Source organism: Maylandia zebra, linkage group LG14, assembly GCF_041146795.1.
Source record: "Maylandia zebra isolate NMK-2024a linkage group LG14, Mzebra_GT3a, whole genome shotgun sequence".
NCBI classification, from domain to species: Eukaryota; Metazoa; Chordata; class Actinopteri; order Cichliformes; family Cichlidae; genus Maylandia; species Maylandia zebra.
In genome coordinates, this window is record NC_135180.1 from 39,537,968 (window position 1) to 39,549,793 (window position 11,826).

The following is an 11,826-nucleotide window of genomic DNA, read 5'->3' on the forward strand; positions in this document are numbered from 1 at the left end:
CCGAGAGCCACAGAGACGGGCACGCGCCTCCGCCCCGCCCCCAGCAGTGTGAGAAAAGCCCCAAAAGTTAACGACGACAACAAAACAAACCACAGAAGAAGAGGCGTAAACAACAGCAGGAGTGAGCAACATGGCGGCGGTGAGAGGAGCCGGGGTTTCAGAGCGGGGCTGCCTGGAACTTCAGGCCGCTCTGTGAGCCTCTGCCCGCGGCATGAAGCTCTCCGGGCTGCCGGCATCATGGCCGTTGTGACAGCCAACGCCCGCGGAGTGTCCCCGCGGGGGAGCCGGCCTCCGGCACCGGGAGCCGGCGGGAGATCCGAGGAGTCCTGGAAGGGACACATCATCCGAGAGCTGAAGCACCGAGACCTGAGCCAGCACGCCATGTTCCAGAACCTGATCCGCTTCTGTACGACGACCAAGTACAACTTTTATCCCCTTTAAATCCATCACAGGCGGTCTGAGAGCAGCAGTCACCGGGCCGAACATTTAAAAACCCATTAAGTTAGTGTTCAGAGTTACAGTGAGGTTTTACAGGCTGACGCTGAGAAATTACTGCACGAAGAAAGACACTGATCATTTTTGAGTGAGGTTTGGTTCAGAGAAATCAGGGCTTTGTATTGGGGAACCAAGAGGTTTTCATCAAAGGCCAGCAAAAGTAAATATGTTTAAACCAGAACTAACGTCCTCGCATTTGCTCTCGTTACTAATCAGCCTGTTTAACCCTGTACTCAGGAAATGTCACAGAAGGAGCTGCTTTACTTAGGGACAAAAAAGATGGCTTTTTAATAGGGCAGCTCTACACCAAACTCTATGTAGGGAGACGGGATTCCATCTCAGCCAGGTAACTTCAGGGCTAACTCTACTCATCGCCATGGTAACATATACTGCGAGCCATACTTGCTCCAGAGCAGCTTCATGCGACTGCTTGTCCCCACTGCCAGCGATGGGATACGTGAATACAGACAACAGGGAGGGAAAGGTGAGCTTAGCCCCAAACCTCAGACTGCAGTCGGCATTCGTCACCACAGCTCGAAAGAACATTTCATACGTTCAATAATCAGCATTTTTAACACTTTCTTGAAACCAGGCTGAGATTCAGGCTTGTTGATCACGACAACTACACTGTGGTTCAGTTGGACTCTCAGTGACGATGTTTTATATATTTATATTTTTCAGTTATAGCAGCTCTGAAACCAAAAATGGAATTTGTGACGGGCAGAAGTTTGATGAGAGTCGTCCAACCTGTCCCACCAGTCAGACATCCAGTATAATCCTGTTCACCCTCCTGTAAAATCAGATTGTTTTTGAATGGAGTCTGGTTCATTTTATATTTTTATTGTGGTGAGTAGATCATTAACCCCTCTGCTCAGTGTTTTGAACCTCGCCGACATCCACCCTCCTTTCATACTTTGCTGACATTCAGGGACAGGAAGTTGTCGGAACTATTAAACCACACGTCGCCTCACTTCCTCTGCGCAGTGAGTCATGTGTGACAGATAACCAGCCTGCTGCTGGTTTATCATCAGGCCGCACACGCAGAATGAAAAAATGTTAAACATGACAGATTTTGAATGGAGTTTGGCTTCAGTCAATGAAAGCTGGGAAACATAATAAAATTAAGTCATAGTAGAGTAAAAATATCTCAGTGAAAACATGTTGTCCTGGTTTTTTGGTCCTAGCTGTCAGTCAGGTGCTCATCAGGTACAAACCTGGAGCACCTGGTTCCTGCCCCGCCTCCTCTGACCCCCCTTTCTGTCTGCAGACACTCAGCTGCTGGAGAAAACCAGTCTGACCAAAGGACTGCTGAGCAGCGCCGCCAGGTAACTCACTGTGTTTGTACATGTTCAGACATCTTTGTGAGCACAGAACATTGGTATGTTACTACACTACAGTAGTCACTGGTCCCACAAGGTTTAAGACATTTTTGAGACTCGCATTGTGGTTGTAGTGTCAGGATCACAGGTCATGGTTAGGCATTCATTTTGAATGTTAGGGTAAGTGGCTGGGATGAGATGAGTGAGGTGTCCTCACTAAGATATGAAAACGAGCGTGTGTGTGCTGAGGCTGTGTTTGTTCTGTGTGTGCAGGTGTCCCCCCGCGGGCGGCGCCCCGCTCTCGTCCCTGCAGCAGCAGAGCATCCAGCTGAAGAAGACCACGGGAGAGGTCAGAGCAAACCTGCCCCCCTTTTCAGAGTGATCACATGATCAATTACGGCCAGGGTTAGGGTGACTCAGCCCGCAAAGTCAGCAGTGCTTGCAAAGGTCAGAGGTCATCTGGTGGCCTTCAGGTAGAACGCAGGTTTTTGGGTATTAACGCGTCGTTTTTCCAACCTGGAAACTGCAGTTCCTCTGACGTCCAGCAGAGGCAGCAGTGAGGTAGTCCCCATAGACGTGTTCACAGCCTCAACTCCAACTGGTTGGTCTCTGTAGCCAACTGCCTCCTTCATAGCACCTGTACAAGGAGGACTGTAAGAGCCTAAGAAATGTTTATGTTTTGTGTATTTGTCATGTGGCACAGGTGTTTAGATTTTCCTGCACCTCAGGTGATTGCATGGGGGTGTGTTTGCATGTTATTTACCTGATGCCAGTGTCGCAACAGCGTCGTTGGGTGAGTCTGAGCGTCATTATAGCACATCAGTTGGTACATGCACTATTTGTTTTGATTGAAAGCACAAAGTTTGTTGTTTTCTTTTAAAATAAATAAAATACAAGTGGGGCTCAGTTTGGATTATTGGAGACGCGTCACAGCACAAAAATATACGTTTTGGAGTCACGGAGCTTTCAGATGGTTGGACGCTGTTCTCAGATGAGTTATTTATTTCTGTAACTCGCCTGTTATGGAATAAAGGGGCGTGGCCTATTTGACTGGCAAGTGGATGGTGACGCAGGTGTCTGTAGCTGGAGCTCTGGACCATGTTTGTGCTGCTGTGAGGTTACTGTACTAACAGGCTGTCTGAGAAGGCGGGGCCACAGTTTCGCTGAATAAAATCAAGGATTTTGATTGGATGTCGCTGTGCAGGTTTCACAGCAGGAACCTTTATTAACAGATCCACCGATCGGGGGTTTCAGTTCTCGTCAGTTCGATGCAGATTTATGTCCTGCTCATGAGCAGCAGCAGGTGTTGTTGTTGTGATGAACAGCTGTTCACCTGTTTCCGTGGTCACGCTCAGAGCTCTTTCAGCTCGTTCCTGGCGGCTTGGCTCCTGTTTTTCTTTGAGGCCGTGTGATAAAACACAGCAGACTGTAACCGAGCAACAGCAGCCACTTCTTCCTCTTGTGATAAAGCCGACGAGCAGATGTGATCGGTGTGATAAAAGTGAGAGGAACAGGCAGCCCGAGGGCGGGCAGACCACTTCACCCTGAGCTGCTCCACAAGCTTCGGCCTGCAGGCTGACGATCCACAACAAACGCTCTGAGACCAGGAAGAGACACGTTCACGAGGGGAGGGTCTGGCTGCGGTCCGGCAGCATGGCTGTCGGGGCAGGCAACTTCTTTTAAGCCGTCGTGCACTCATCCCGGTGGACCTGTTTAGACTCTACTTTTGAATACCAAGTAGCTTGCTGTGTTTGCCTGTGGGTTTTAAGGACTAGATTCACCTCTTAAAACCTTTTGAACGGACCCAATCTGCCATTTAAAGAAGAAGATGACGCGGGAAAAAGCAGAAGCTTCAGCTAAGCCAGCGGTAGCTTCCAAGAGCTCTGCACCCGCTGACCACGAATATGCAGTGGAGACTTCAACACCGTCAGTGAAAAGAGAAACTCCACCCACACCACCTAGCAAGGGTACTGTGTCCCAAAGTGTGGAAAGCAACAACTCCATAATAGAAGCCATTAACAAGCTAACAAACAAGATCGATGACTTCGGCGTGCAGCTAAGTAACAACATGATAACGGTGGCTAACATCGCCAAGCTGGCTGCAATGAACGCAGCCGATATAAAAGTCGGTAAGGCTAAACTGTCTGGTTTGGAACTTGAAAATCCAGGCTGGAAAGAAAAAAATGACGAAGATACCCGCGACGAAGTTATCGACATCTTGGCTAAGGTCGCGCCACGTTGGGCTTCCGCACTGGGCAACACTGTGGACGCCGTCCATCGTCTAGGGAAAAAAGAAGCGGGTAGACATCGACAAATAATAGTTCAGTTCACCATGAGGCGCTACCGAGAAGCTTTCTGGAAACTAAGGATTCCCAGGTGTGCAAGGAGCAGGCGTCTACTGCAAGCAAGATTTCTGCAAACGAGACCGGAGACAGGACGGGAGGCAAGAGCTGCAGTTTGGCCCAAAATGGGCCCAAAATGGGCCAAACACTCAGTCTGGATTCATAAAAGGCCGCTCAATCCATAATAATATCCACCTTGTTTTGGACTTGAGTGACTACAACTACCTAATTGAAAACCAAGGTTTTGTTCTATTTTTAGATTTTTACAAAGCCTTCGACATGATAGAGCATGAATTTATGTTCCAAGCCCTTGATTTGTTCGGTTTTGGAGGTAACTTCATTAATGTAATCAAATTACTGTACAGAGATACTAACAGTTCAGTGTGTCTTCCACGTGGCACCTCACAAAGATTTAGGATCTGCAAAGGAATAAAACAAGGATGTCCAATCTCACATTGCTGTTTATGGCAGCAACAGAAATGCTTTCCATACTGATTAAAAATGCTGAGTTTGGTAGGACATCTATCCTGGGTACAGAGCTCTCTATCAGCCAGTTAGCCGATGATACAACGAAATAACCTGAATGAAATCCCCAAAATTCTGCAGATTATTGAAACTTTCTCAAAAGCTTCAGGATTAAATCTGAGTTTAAACAAATGTGAGATCTGACCCTTAAATGATTGTACTATTTCTAACACTTAATATTCCTGTTAAATGCACTGTCAAATATTTGGGTGTGTATATAACCAAGAATAAGACTGATTTAGATAACCTTAATATTTGGGAGAAAATCCAACTCGTTTAAATAACTGGGCTCAGAGAGACTTATCGATTCTGGGTAGAATTCTTCTCACCAAAATGGAAAGTATCTCCAGGCCAGTACATCCTGCATGTGCGGTAGGAGTGCCTAAATCAGCAAATCTATTAACCAGCTACACTTTGATATTATATATGGAAACGTAAAACCCACTATATCAGGCAAGGTAATTTAGTCAAACGCGTCGAAGATGGAGGTTTGCAAGCTATTGAATATGACAGCTTAAATGGCTCCCTGAAAATAAATGGGCTTAGGTCATTTTTAAGAAGTCAGACTAGCCGTTGGTTTCACATTCCAAGCAAAATATTCTCAGATCTATGTGGAATTAATCTTTACTTAGATGTGATTTTGACATAAACTCCCCATACAGCTGTCTTCCTCTCACCAGCACGTTGTATTACACTGGAAATGAATATACAAACATAACTACAGCCCACACAACACTCCACTGTGCAACTGTCGCTACATAAACGCTGGAAACTAAAATGCTACGGTAAGGGCATCTGGGCAGTGATGATAGAGGTAAAATTCTATTAGAAGCTTTCACCACCAATTATAATCTGCAAATAAATAACAAAGAATTTCAAATAATTACTAATTACTATCCCTCAAAACATTCTATGGACAGCATACAATCTTTGTCAAAACCCTGACTGTGACCTCCCTGAACTCTTGGTAAATGGCCTGTATTTATATAGCGCTTTACAGCATAACATTACAGCTAACAGTCTAAAAAAATCTGGGAATTATTTACTAATGTTTTTATCCACATCTGTTCTCCGGTGATGAAAAGAAAGATCAGAAAAAATGACCTAAAACTTCCGATTCCTCCCAAAGCTCAGGAGGTCCGCTACAAAATCCTCTCTGGTATTTACTCTTCCAAAGAATCTCTCAGACGTCGCTTTGCTATTGATAATAATTCTTGCTCTTTCTGTGAGGGGATATTGAATCAACAGAACATTATTTTATGGCTGTATATTCTGTAAAGCCTGTGGAACGATATGCACTACTGGCTCTTCCCACAGATTCCAAACTTACTTGAATTTTCTAAAAATGATTTTATCTTTGGTTCTCTAAGAAAAGAAGCTTGAACATGTTCTAAATGTAATAATTATTATGGGCAAATTCTTCATTCACAAATGTTGTTTTCTGAAAACAAAGAACTCGTCCTCTCAAAAACACAAGCTCTGGATCTGAATCATATGATTATTGAACTAGATCTGAAAACCCCTGAGGTATCAGGTATGTCTTTTAATTATCCTTCTTTTTGCTTTGATTCTGTTTGGGGTTTGTTTTTATTTGATTTATTTATTTGTTGTTGTTTGTACTTCCTGTTCATTATCTATCTTATATATGTTGGAATTCAGCCTGTTCTGATACTATTTCATGTTGGAAATATGCATAATTGTTGTACATTATATTTCTGTGTGATTAATAAAATAAAATAAAACTGTTCACGAGGGGCGAACCGGAAACGTCGCCTGTCAGAGTCAGGTTGGGAGTTCGCTTTGTAATCGGAAGGTTGCCGGTTCGAGCCCCGGCTTGGACAGTCTCGGTCGTTGTGTCCTTGGGCGAGACACTTCACCCTACTGGTGGCGCCAGTGTCCGGCAGCCTCGCCTCTGTCAGTGCGCCCCAGGGTGGCTGTGGCTACAATGTAGCTGCCATCACCAGTGTGTGAATGACTGGATATGTAAAGCGCTTTGGGGTCCTTAGGGACGAGTAAAGCGCTATATAAATACAGGCCATTTACCAATGTTCCCTCTAAGCTGTGCGCGTCCGCCATCGCGCAGTGCTGCAGGTCTCTGCACACAGAAAAAAAACTAACCTGAATTGAAATTAACATTAAAACTTTAACAATCCTGTTTGCAGTGTGAGTCAGTGACTGGCTGCTCCCGTATGGGATCAGAACGATGCCACCTTATCCCACAGTCCAGCCAATGATGCGATTCACATTCGTATAAACGCAGCTAATCGACGTGGCTGACAGGCTATGACAGCGTCCTTATGTGCCGGTGTTTTAGCAAAGCGGCTGATGTGGAGTGAAGCCACGTTAATGACAACGTGCACAACCACTGGAGATGTGAGCAGGACCGACGGAACAACTGACGGACAAAGTGTGGACTTTATACCAGTTTTTAAATTGTGTTGATCGGCCGCGTAAAACCAGAGTTATGATAAAATATCTGCAATGTTTGTTTTTCTTCCTGAATACTGTCGTTGTTTATATTTACTGCAGGAAGAAACGGTAAAAACGGCGTTTTATAAGGAAAACGCTCGAAAGCCTGTGAGCAAAAACAAAAACACCCCCAGCCTTTCCTATTGGTGGAAAAATTACCATGTGGACCAATCAAAAAACGATATGGCAACATGGCATTTAGTTGTTTAGGGAGGGGGAAGTTTTAGTGCCGGTGGTGTTTTGAGATGTGAGAGATTTGCGACGTTTAGCACAAATCTTGTGTAGTCAGTGTGTAGTCAGTGTGTAGTCAGCGTGTAGTCAGCGTGTAGTCAGCGTGTAGTCAGCGTGTAGTCAGTGTGTAGTCAGTGTGTAGTCAGTGTGTAGTCAGCGTGTAGTTAGTGTGTAGTCAGGGTGTAGTCAGGGTGTAGTCAGTGTGTAGTCAGCGTGTAGTTAGTGTGTAGTCAGCGTGTAGTCAGCGTGTAGTCAGTGTGTAGTTAGCGTGTAGTCAGCGTGTAGTCAGCGTGTAGTCAGCGTGTAGTTAGCGTGTAGTCAGCGTGTAGTCAGCGTGTAGTCAGTGTGTAGTCAGCGTGTAGTCAGTGTGTAGTTAGCGTGTAGTTAGTGTGTAGTCAGTGTGTAGTCAGTGTGTAGTGAGTGTGTAGTCAGCGTGTAGTCAGCGTGTAGTCAGGGTGTAGTCAGCGTGTAGTTAGCGTGTAGTCAGGGTGTAGTCAGCGTGTAGTCAGCGTGTAGTTAGTGTGTAGTCAGTGTGTAGTCAGTGTGTAGTTAGCGTGTAGTCAGCGTGTAGTGAGCGTGTAGTCAGGGTGTAGTTAGTGTGTAGTCAGCGTGTAGTCAGGGTGTAGTCAGCGTGTAGTCAGGGTGTAGTCAGCGTGTAGTCAGGGTGTAGTCAGCGTGTAGTTAGCGTGTAGTCAGTGTGTAGTCAGGGTGTAGTTAGTGTGTAGTCAGCGTGTAGTCAGGGTGTAGTCAGCGTGTAGTCAGCGTGTAGTCAGGGTGTAGTCAGGGTGTAGTCAGCGTGTAGTTAGTGTGTAGTCAGGGTGTAGTGAGTGTGTAGTTAGCATGTAGTCAGGGTGTAGTCAGTGTGTAGTCAGGGTGTAGTGAGTGTGTAGTTAGTGTGTAGTCAGGGTGTAGTTAGTGTGTAGTTAGTGTGTAGTCAGGGTGTAGTGAGTGTGTAGTTAGCATGTAGTCAGGGTGTAGTCAGTGTGTAGTCAGGGTGTAGTGAGTGTGTAGTTAGTGTGTAGTCAGGGTGTAGTGAGTGTGTAGTTAGCATGTAGTCAGGGTGTAGTCAGTGTGTAGTCAGGGTGTAGTGAGTGTGTAGTTAGTGTGTAGTCAGGGTGTAGTCAGTGTGTAGTCAGTGTGTAGTTAGTGTGTAGTGTAGTCAGTAGTGTTGTTGTGTGTCAGAACAATGAGGCGCCTGCTGAGTGTTACAGGTGTTACAGCAGTGACACATCTGCTGCTGTCAGGCCTGCAGGTATCAGGCTGCTGTTCTCCTTCATCTCATAGTGGACACAAATTATTTTTGTGACACAAATAATTTGTGTGGCATCAGATTTGATGCAGAACAGCTGATTGTTCTGTAAATAGTTTGAAATGTTTGTTTAAAAACACCTTGGCTGCATTTTTAGGTAAAAGCTGCAAAACACTTTGTTTGCATGACTCAGTTACTTTTTTGAAGAAGTAATGTAAGAGCCAAAGTCAATGTTTATGTTTTTCCTTTTTGTTTTGGTGGCACAGGTGTATAGCTTTACCTGCGTCTCAGGTGATGGTATGTGGGTGTGGTCACAGTCTATTTACCTGATGTCGGTGTTCGCAGCAGGTGTTGGGTGAGTGGTTTGTGGGCAAACTTTTCTGTTGACCGTCATTTTTGGCACACCAGTTAATCCATGTGCTATTTGTAAATTGATTGAAAGCGCAAATGTTTGTTTTGTTCTTAAAATAAATGCACAAAGTACAAGTACGACTCATTATGGATTATTGGAGGCGCGACACAGGGACACAACCAGCTCAGCCGGCCGCGGCTTTATTTATGGATGAAAGTCGCAACAAGTAACTATATAATTAATTGGCCAACATTGGTCATTATTTACTGTATTTGCAGACAGAGTTACAGACTCTCTCCCAGACCACAGACTCATCATACAAGTCAGAGCTTTATAGAAAAAAGTTGTTTTCAAAATTGGAGTTCAAGTTATTTTTACTTCCAGTAGTGTTGACGTGCTACAGGTCAGGAACAGGATTTGTTTAAATTGTCATTGTAAGTGGGCTAAAGCAGTTAATTAAAAGTCGTCTAACATACATGTAAACGCTGTAATGTGATTATTTTAATAAACATGTAACTTGGATGGATTCGTGCTGGCGTGACCACAGTGCTCACGTCTGCTGTTGCTCAGGGAGTTTGTGTGTTCGCTCAGACACGTGAAACATTAGAGGGAACGTTGGTCAGAGCTGCTGCTGGTCCTGCTCTGGCTTCATAAGCACACAGCAGAGGCTGAGCTATGCAGAGTTACAAACAAGTACATTCTGTAAGTGAGCAGAGGGATGTTAGTGTCATGACCTTTGTGTGCGCAGGAGGCTTTTTCAAAATGATACGATTCATGAAGCTCTGTGTGAGGTCAGATCAGAATCAGACATGTGACAGCGTGACGCTAACCTCACCCAGGTAAAAGTCACGACCACGAGTAACCTCTGACCCCTCCCTCCCTCTCTGTGCTTCCAGTTAGCCTATCAGGTGGTGGAGCTGACGCAGCAGATAAAAATCAAAGACGGCGTTCTGGAGGAGCAGCATGCCAGGTGAGTAACACACCTGAGACTGTCAGCTCACCAGTCAGGTGTAAAAACCTGCTGCAGGTGAGTTCAGGCTGAGGTCAGAGAGCAGGAGGAGGAGCCTCGTTCTAGTTTTCCTTGTTCATTCGCTGAGTAGAATATCGACTCACAGCTGAGCTCAAACTGCACTTTAGATCAGACTCTGCTGCTCGTCCACCGGGAGGCGCTGCGCCATCTGGCAATAATTCAAATATCTGAACCATCTGAAATTATTTTTAATAAAAGAAAAAATCAGATTCTTTACTCTAATATTCAAACATTTAAATATATTTTATCCTTTTTGTCAAAACACAGCAAACCTCTTTATTATTTTATGTTTTTATTTGAAATGTGTTCTTCAAATCTTGTAAACTTTAGAAAAACATCCATATTCTACTTTGACATATTGAGTCTCAGGTGTTTGCCTCCAGTGTTTGTGTGCGCAGCTCCATGACACCTCATACTGGTGTGACCTACTCTTTCCTCCACCTTCAGGCTGCTGCAGGAGCAGCGTTGCCTGTCGCGAGTGTCTGATGCTCATCAGGAGCTGCAGGCACAGGTGGAGCAGGTTCAAGGGCAGAACACGGTGCTGAAGGTGGAGTACGACACTCTCCTGGAGCAGCAGAGAGCAGCGGAGGCGAAACTAAGGCAGGAGACGGTCAGAGGGGAAGAACTGCTGGCCAAGGTGATGAAGCGGAAAAACCAGGCCGCAGCTCGGATGAACAGCCACAACGAACGCCGCTCCAGGTACCTGAATGCACCGCGCACACCTGTTCATCAGTGTACCTGAATGCACCACTCACACCTGTTCATCCTGTACCTGAATGCACCGCGCACACCTGTTCATCCTGTACCTGAATGCACCACTCACACCTGTTCATCGTGTACCTGAATGCACCGCGCACACCTGTTCATCCTGTACCTGAATGCACCGCGCACACCTGTTCATCCTGTACCTGAATGCACCGCGCACACCTGTTCATCGTGTACCTGAATGCACCGCGCACACCTGTTCATCCTGTACCTGAATGCACCGCGCACACCTGTTCATCCTGTACCTGAATGCACCGCGCACACCTGTTCATCCTGTACCTGAATGCACCGCGCACACCTGTTCATCGTGTACCTGCAGGAGGGTCAGTGTGGATCCAAACAGGCATCTCTTTGTTTGTTTCAGAGCCCGAGAGGCAACCCAGGCCGCAGCCAGGTCGAAGGTCAACTTGGACAGGTCAGCTGTCCATCCCCCGAGCTCTACATCGCCCTCTTCAGGTTTCTCTAAGTAAGAATAAATGAAACGCACGACACGGGTTTGATAAACATTTACACTGAAACAGAATTTTAAAAATACTTTTTAAAGTATTGATAAACATTTGAAACCTTGACAAATTTAAAAAAAAAGTCTAATTTTGATTTCGAGAATGTTTTGAAATATTAAAGATTTTGAGACAATAATATTCTGAATAATTTCTTTATTTTTGATCACATTCACTTACTGTCATTTTTGTTGTGCTGAAACTTTATTGGTTTATTGGCCATTACAAGCTTCTAAAGATTGATTAATAGACTACTTTGTTACTTCCTGTCACTGTCAGAATAAAACATGTTTGTGTTTCAGCTCATCAAGTGCTCCGAGCTCCAGATCGACGTCTCCAAAGAACGAGAAACGGGACGCGTCCACGGAACGAAAACCCATGCGACTCGTGAGGTCATCAATCACGCCTTTGTTTTATTTTATTATATAGTTTTCACGAGTTCACTGACGACCTCAGGAGCATTTACACACAAAAGTCATTAATCCTGGAGGGAAATTGAGTTGTCATAGCAACAGACGACAAAGCAATCGTGTTGAAGTGGAGAGATAA

The 11,826-nt window shown here is 45.2% G+C and overlaps 1 protein-coding gene across 3 annotated transcripts in view; it reads left to right on the forward strand.

Moving 5' to 3' along the window:
• Window positions 1-8: 8 nt before the first annotated feature.
• Window positions 9-11,826, forward strand: part of atg16l2 (ATG16 autophagy related 16-like 2 (S. cerevisiae)) — an 18,803-nt gene continuing 6,985 nt past the window's right edge. For 2 of the 3 annotated variants that reach the window (XM_023152990.3, XM_012922936.4), the window contains exons 1-7: window positions 10-406; window positions 1,763-1,820; window positions 2,088-2,163; window positions 9,879-9,952; window positions 10,460-10,711; window positions 11,142-11,243; window positions 11,580-11,669. In XM_023152990.3, coding sequence (XP_023008758.1) covers window positions 238-406; window positions 1,763-1,820; window positions 2,088-2,163; window positions 9,879-9,952; window positions 10,460-10,711; window positions 11,142-11,243; window positions 11,580-11,669 — 821 coding nt within the window. In that variant the 5' untranslated portion in view covers window positions 10-237. Of the gene's footprint in view, window positions 407-1,762; window positions 1,821-2,087; window positions 2,164-9,878; window positions 9,953-10,459; window positions 10,712-11,141; window positions 11,244-11,579; window positions 11,670-11,826 lie in introns of all 3 variants that reach the window. The other variant, XR_013093046.1, reaches the window with a different exon arrangement.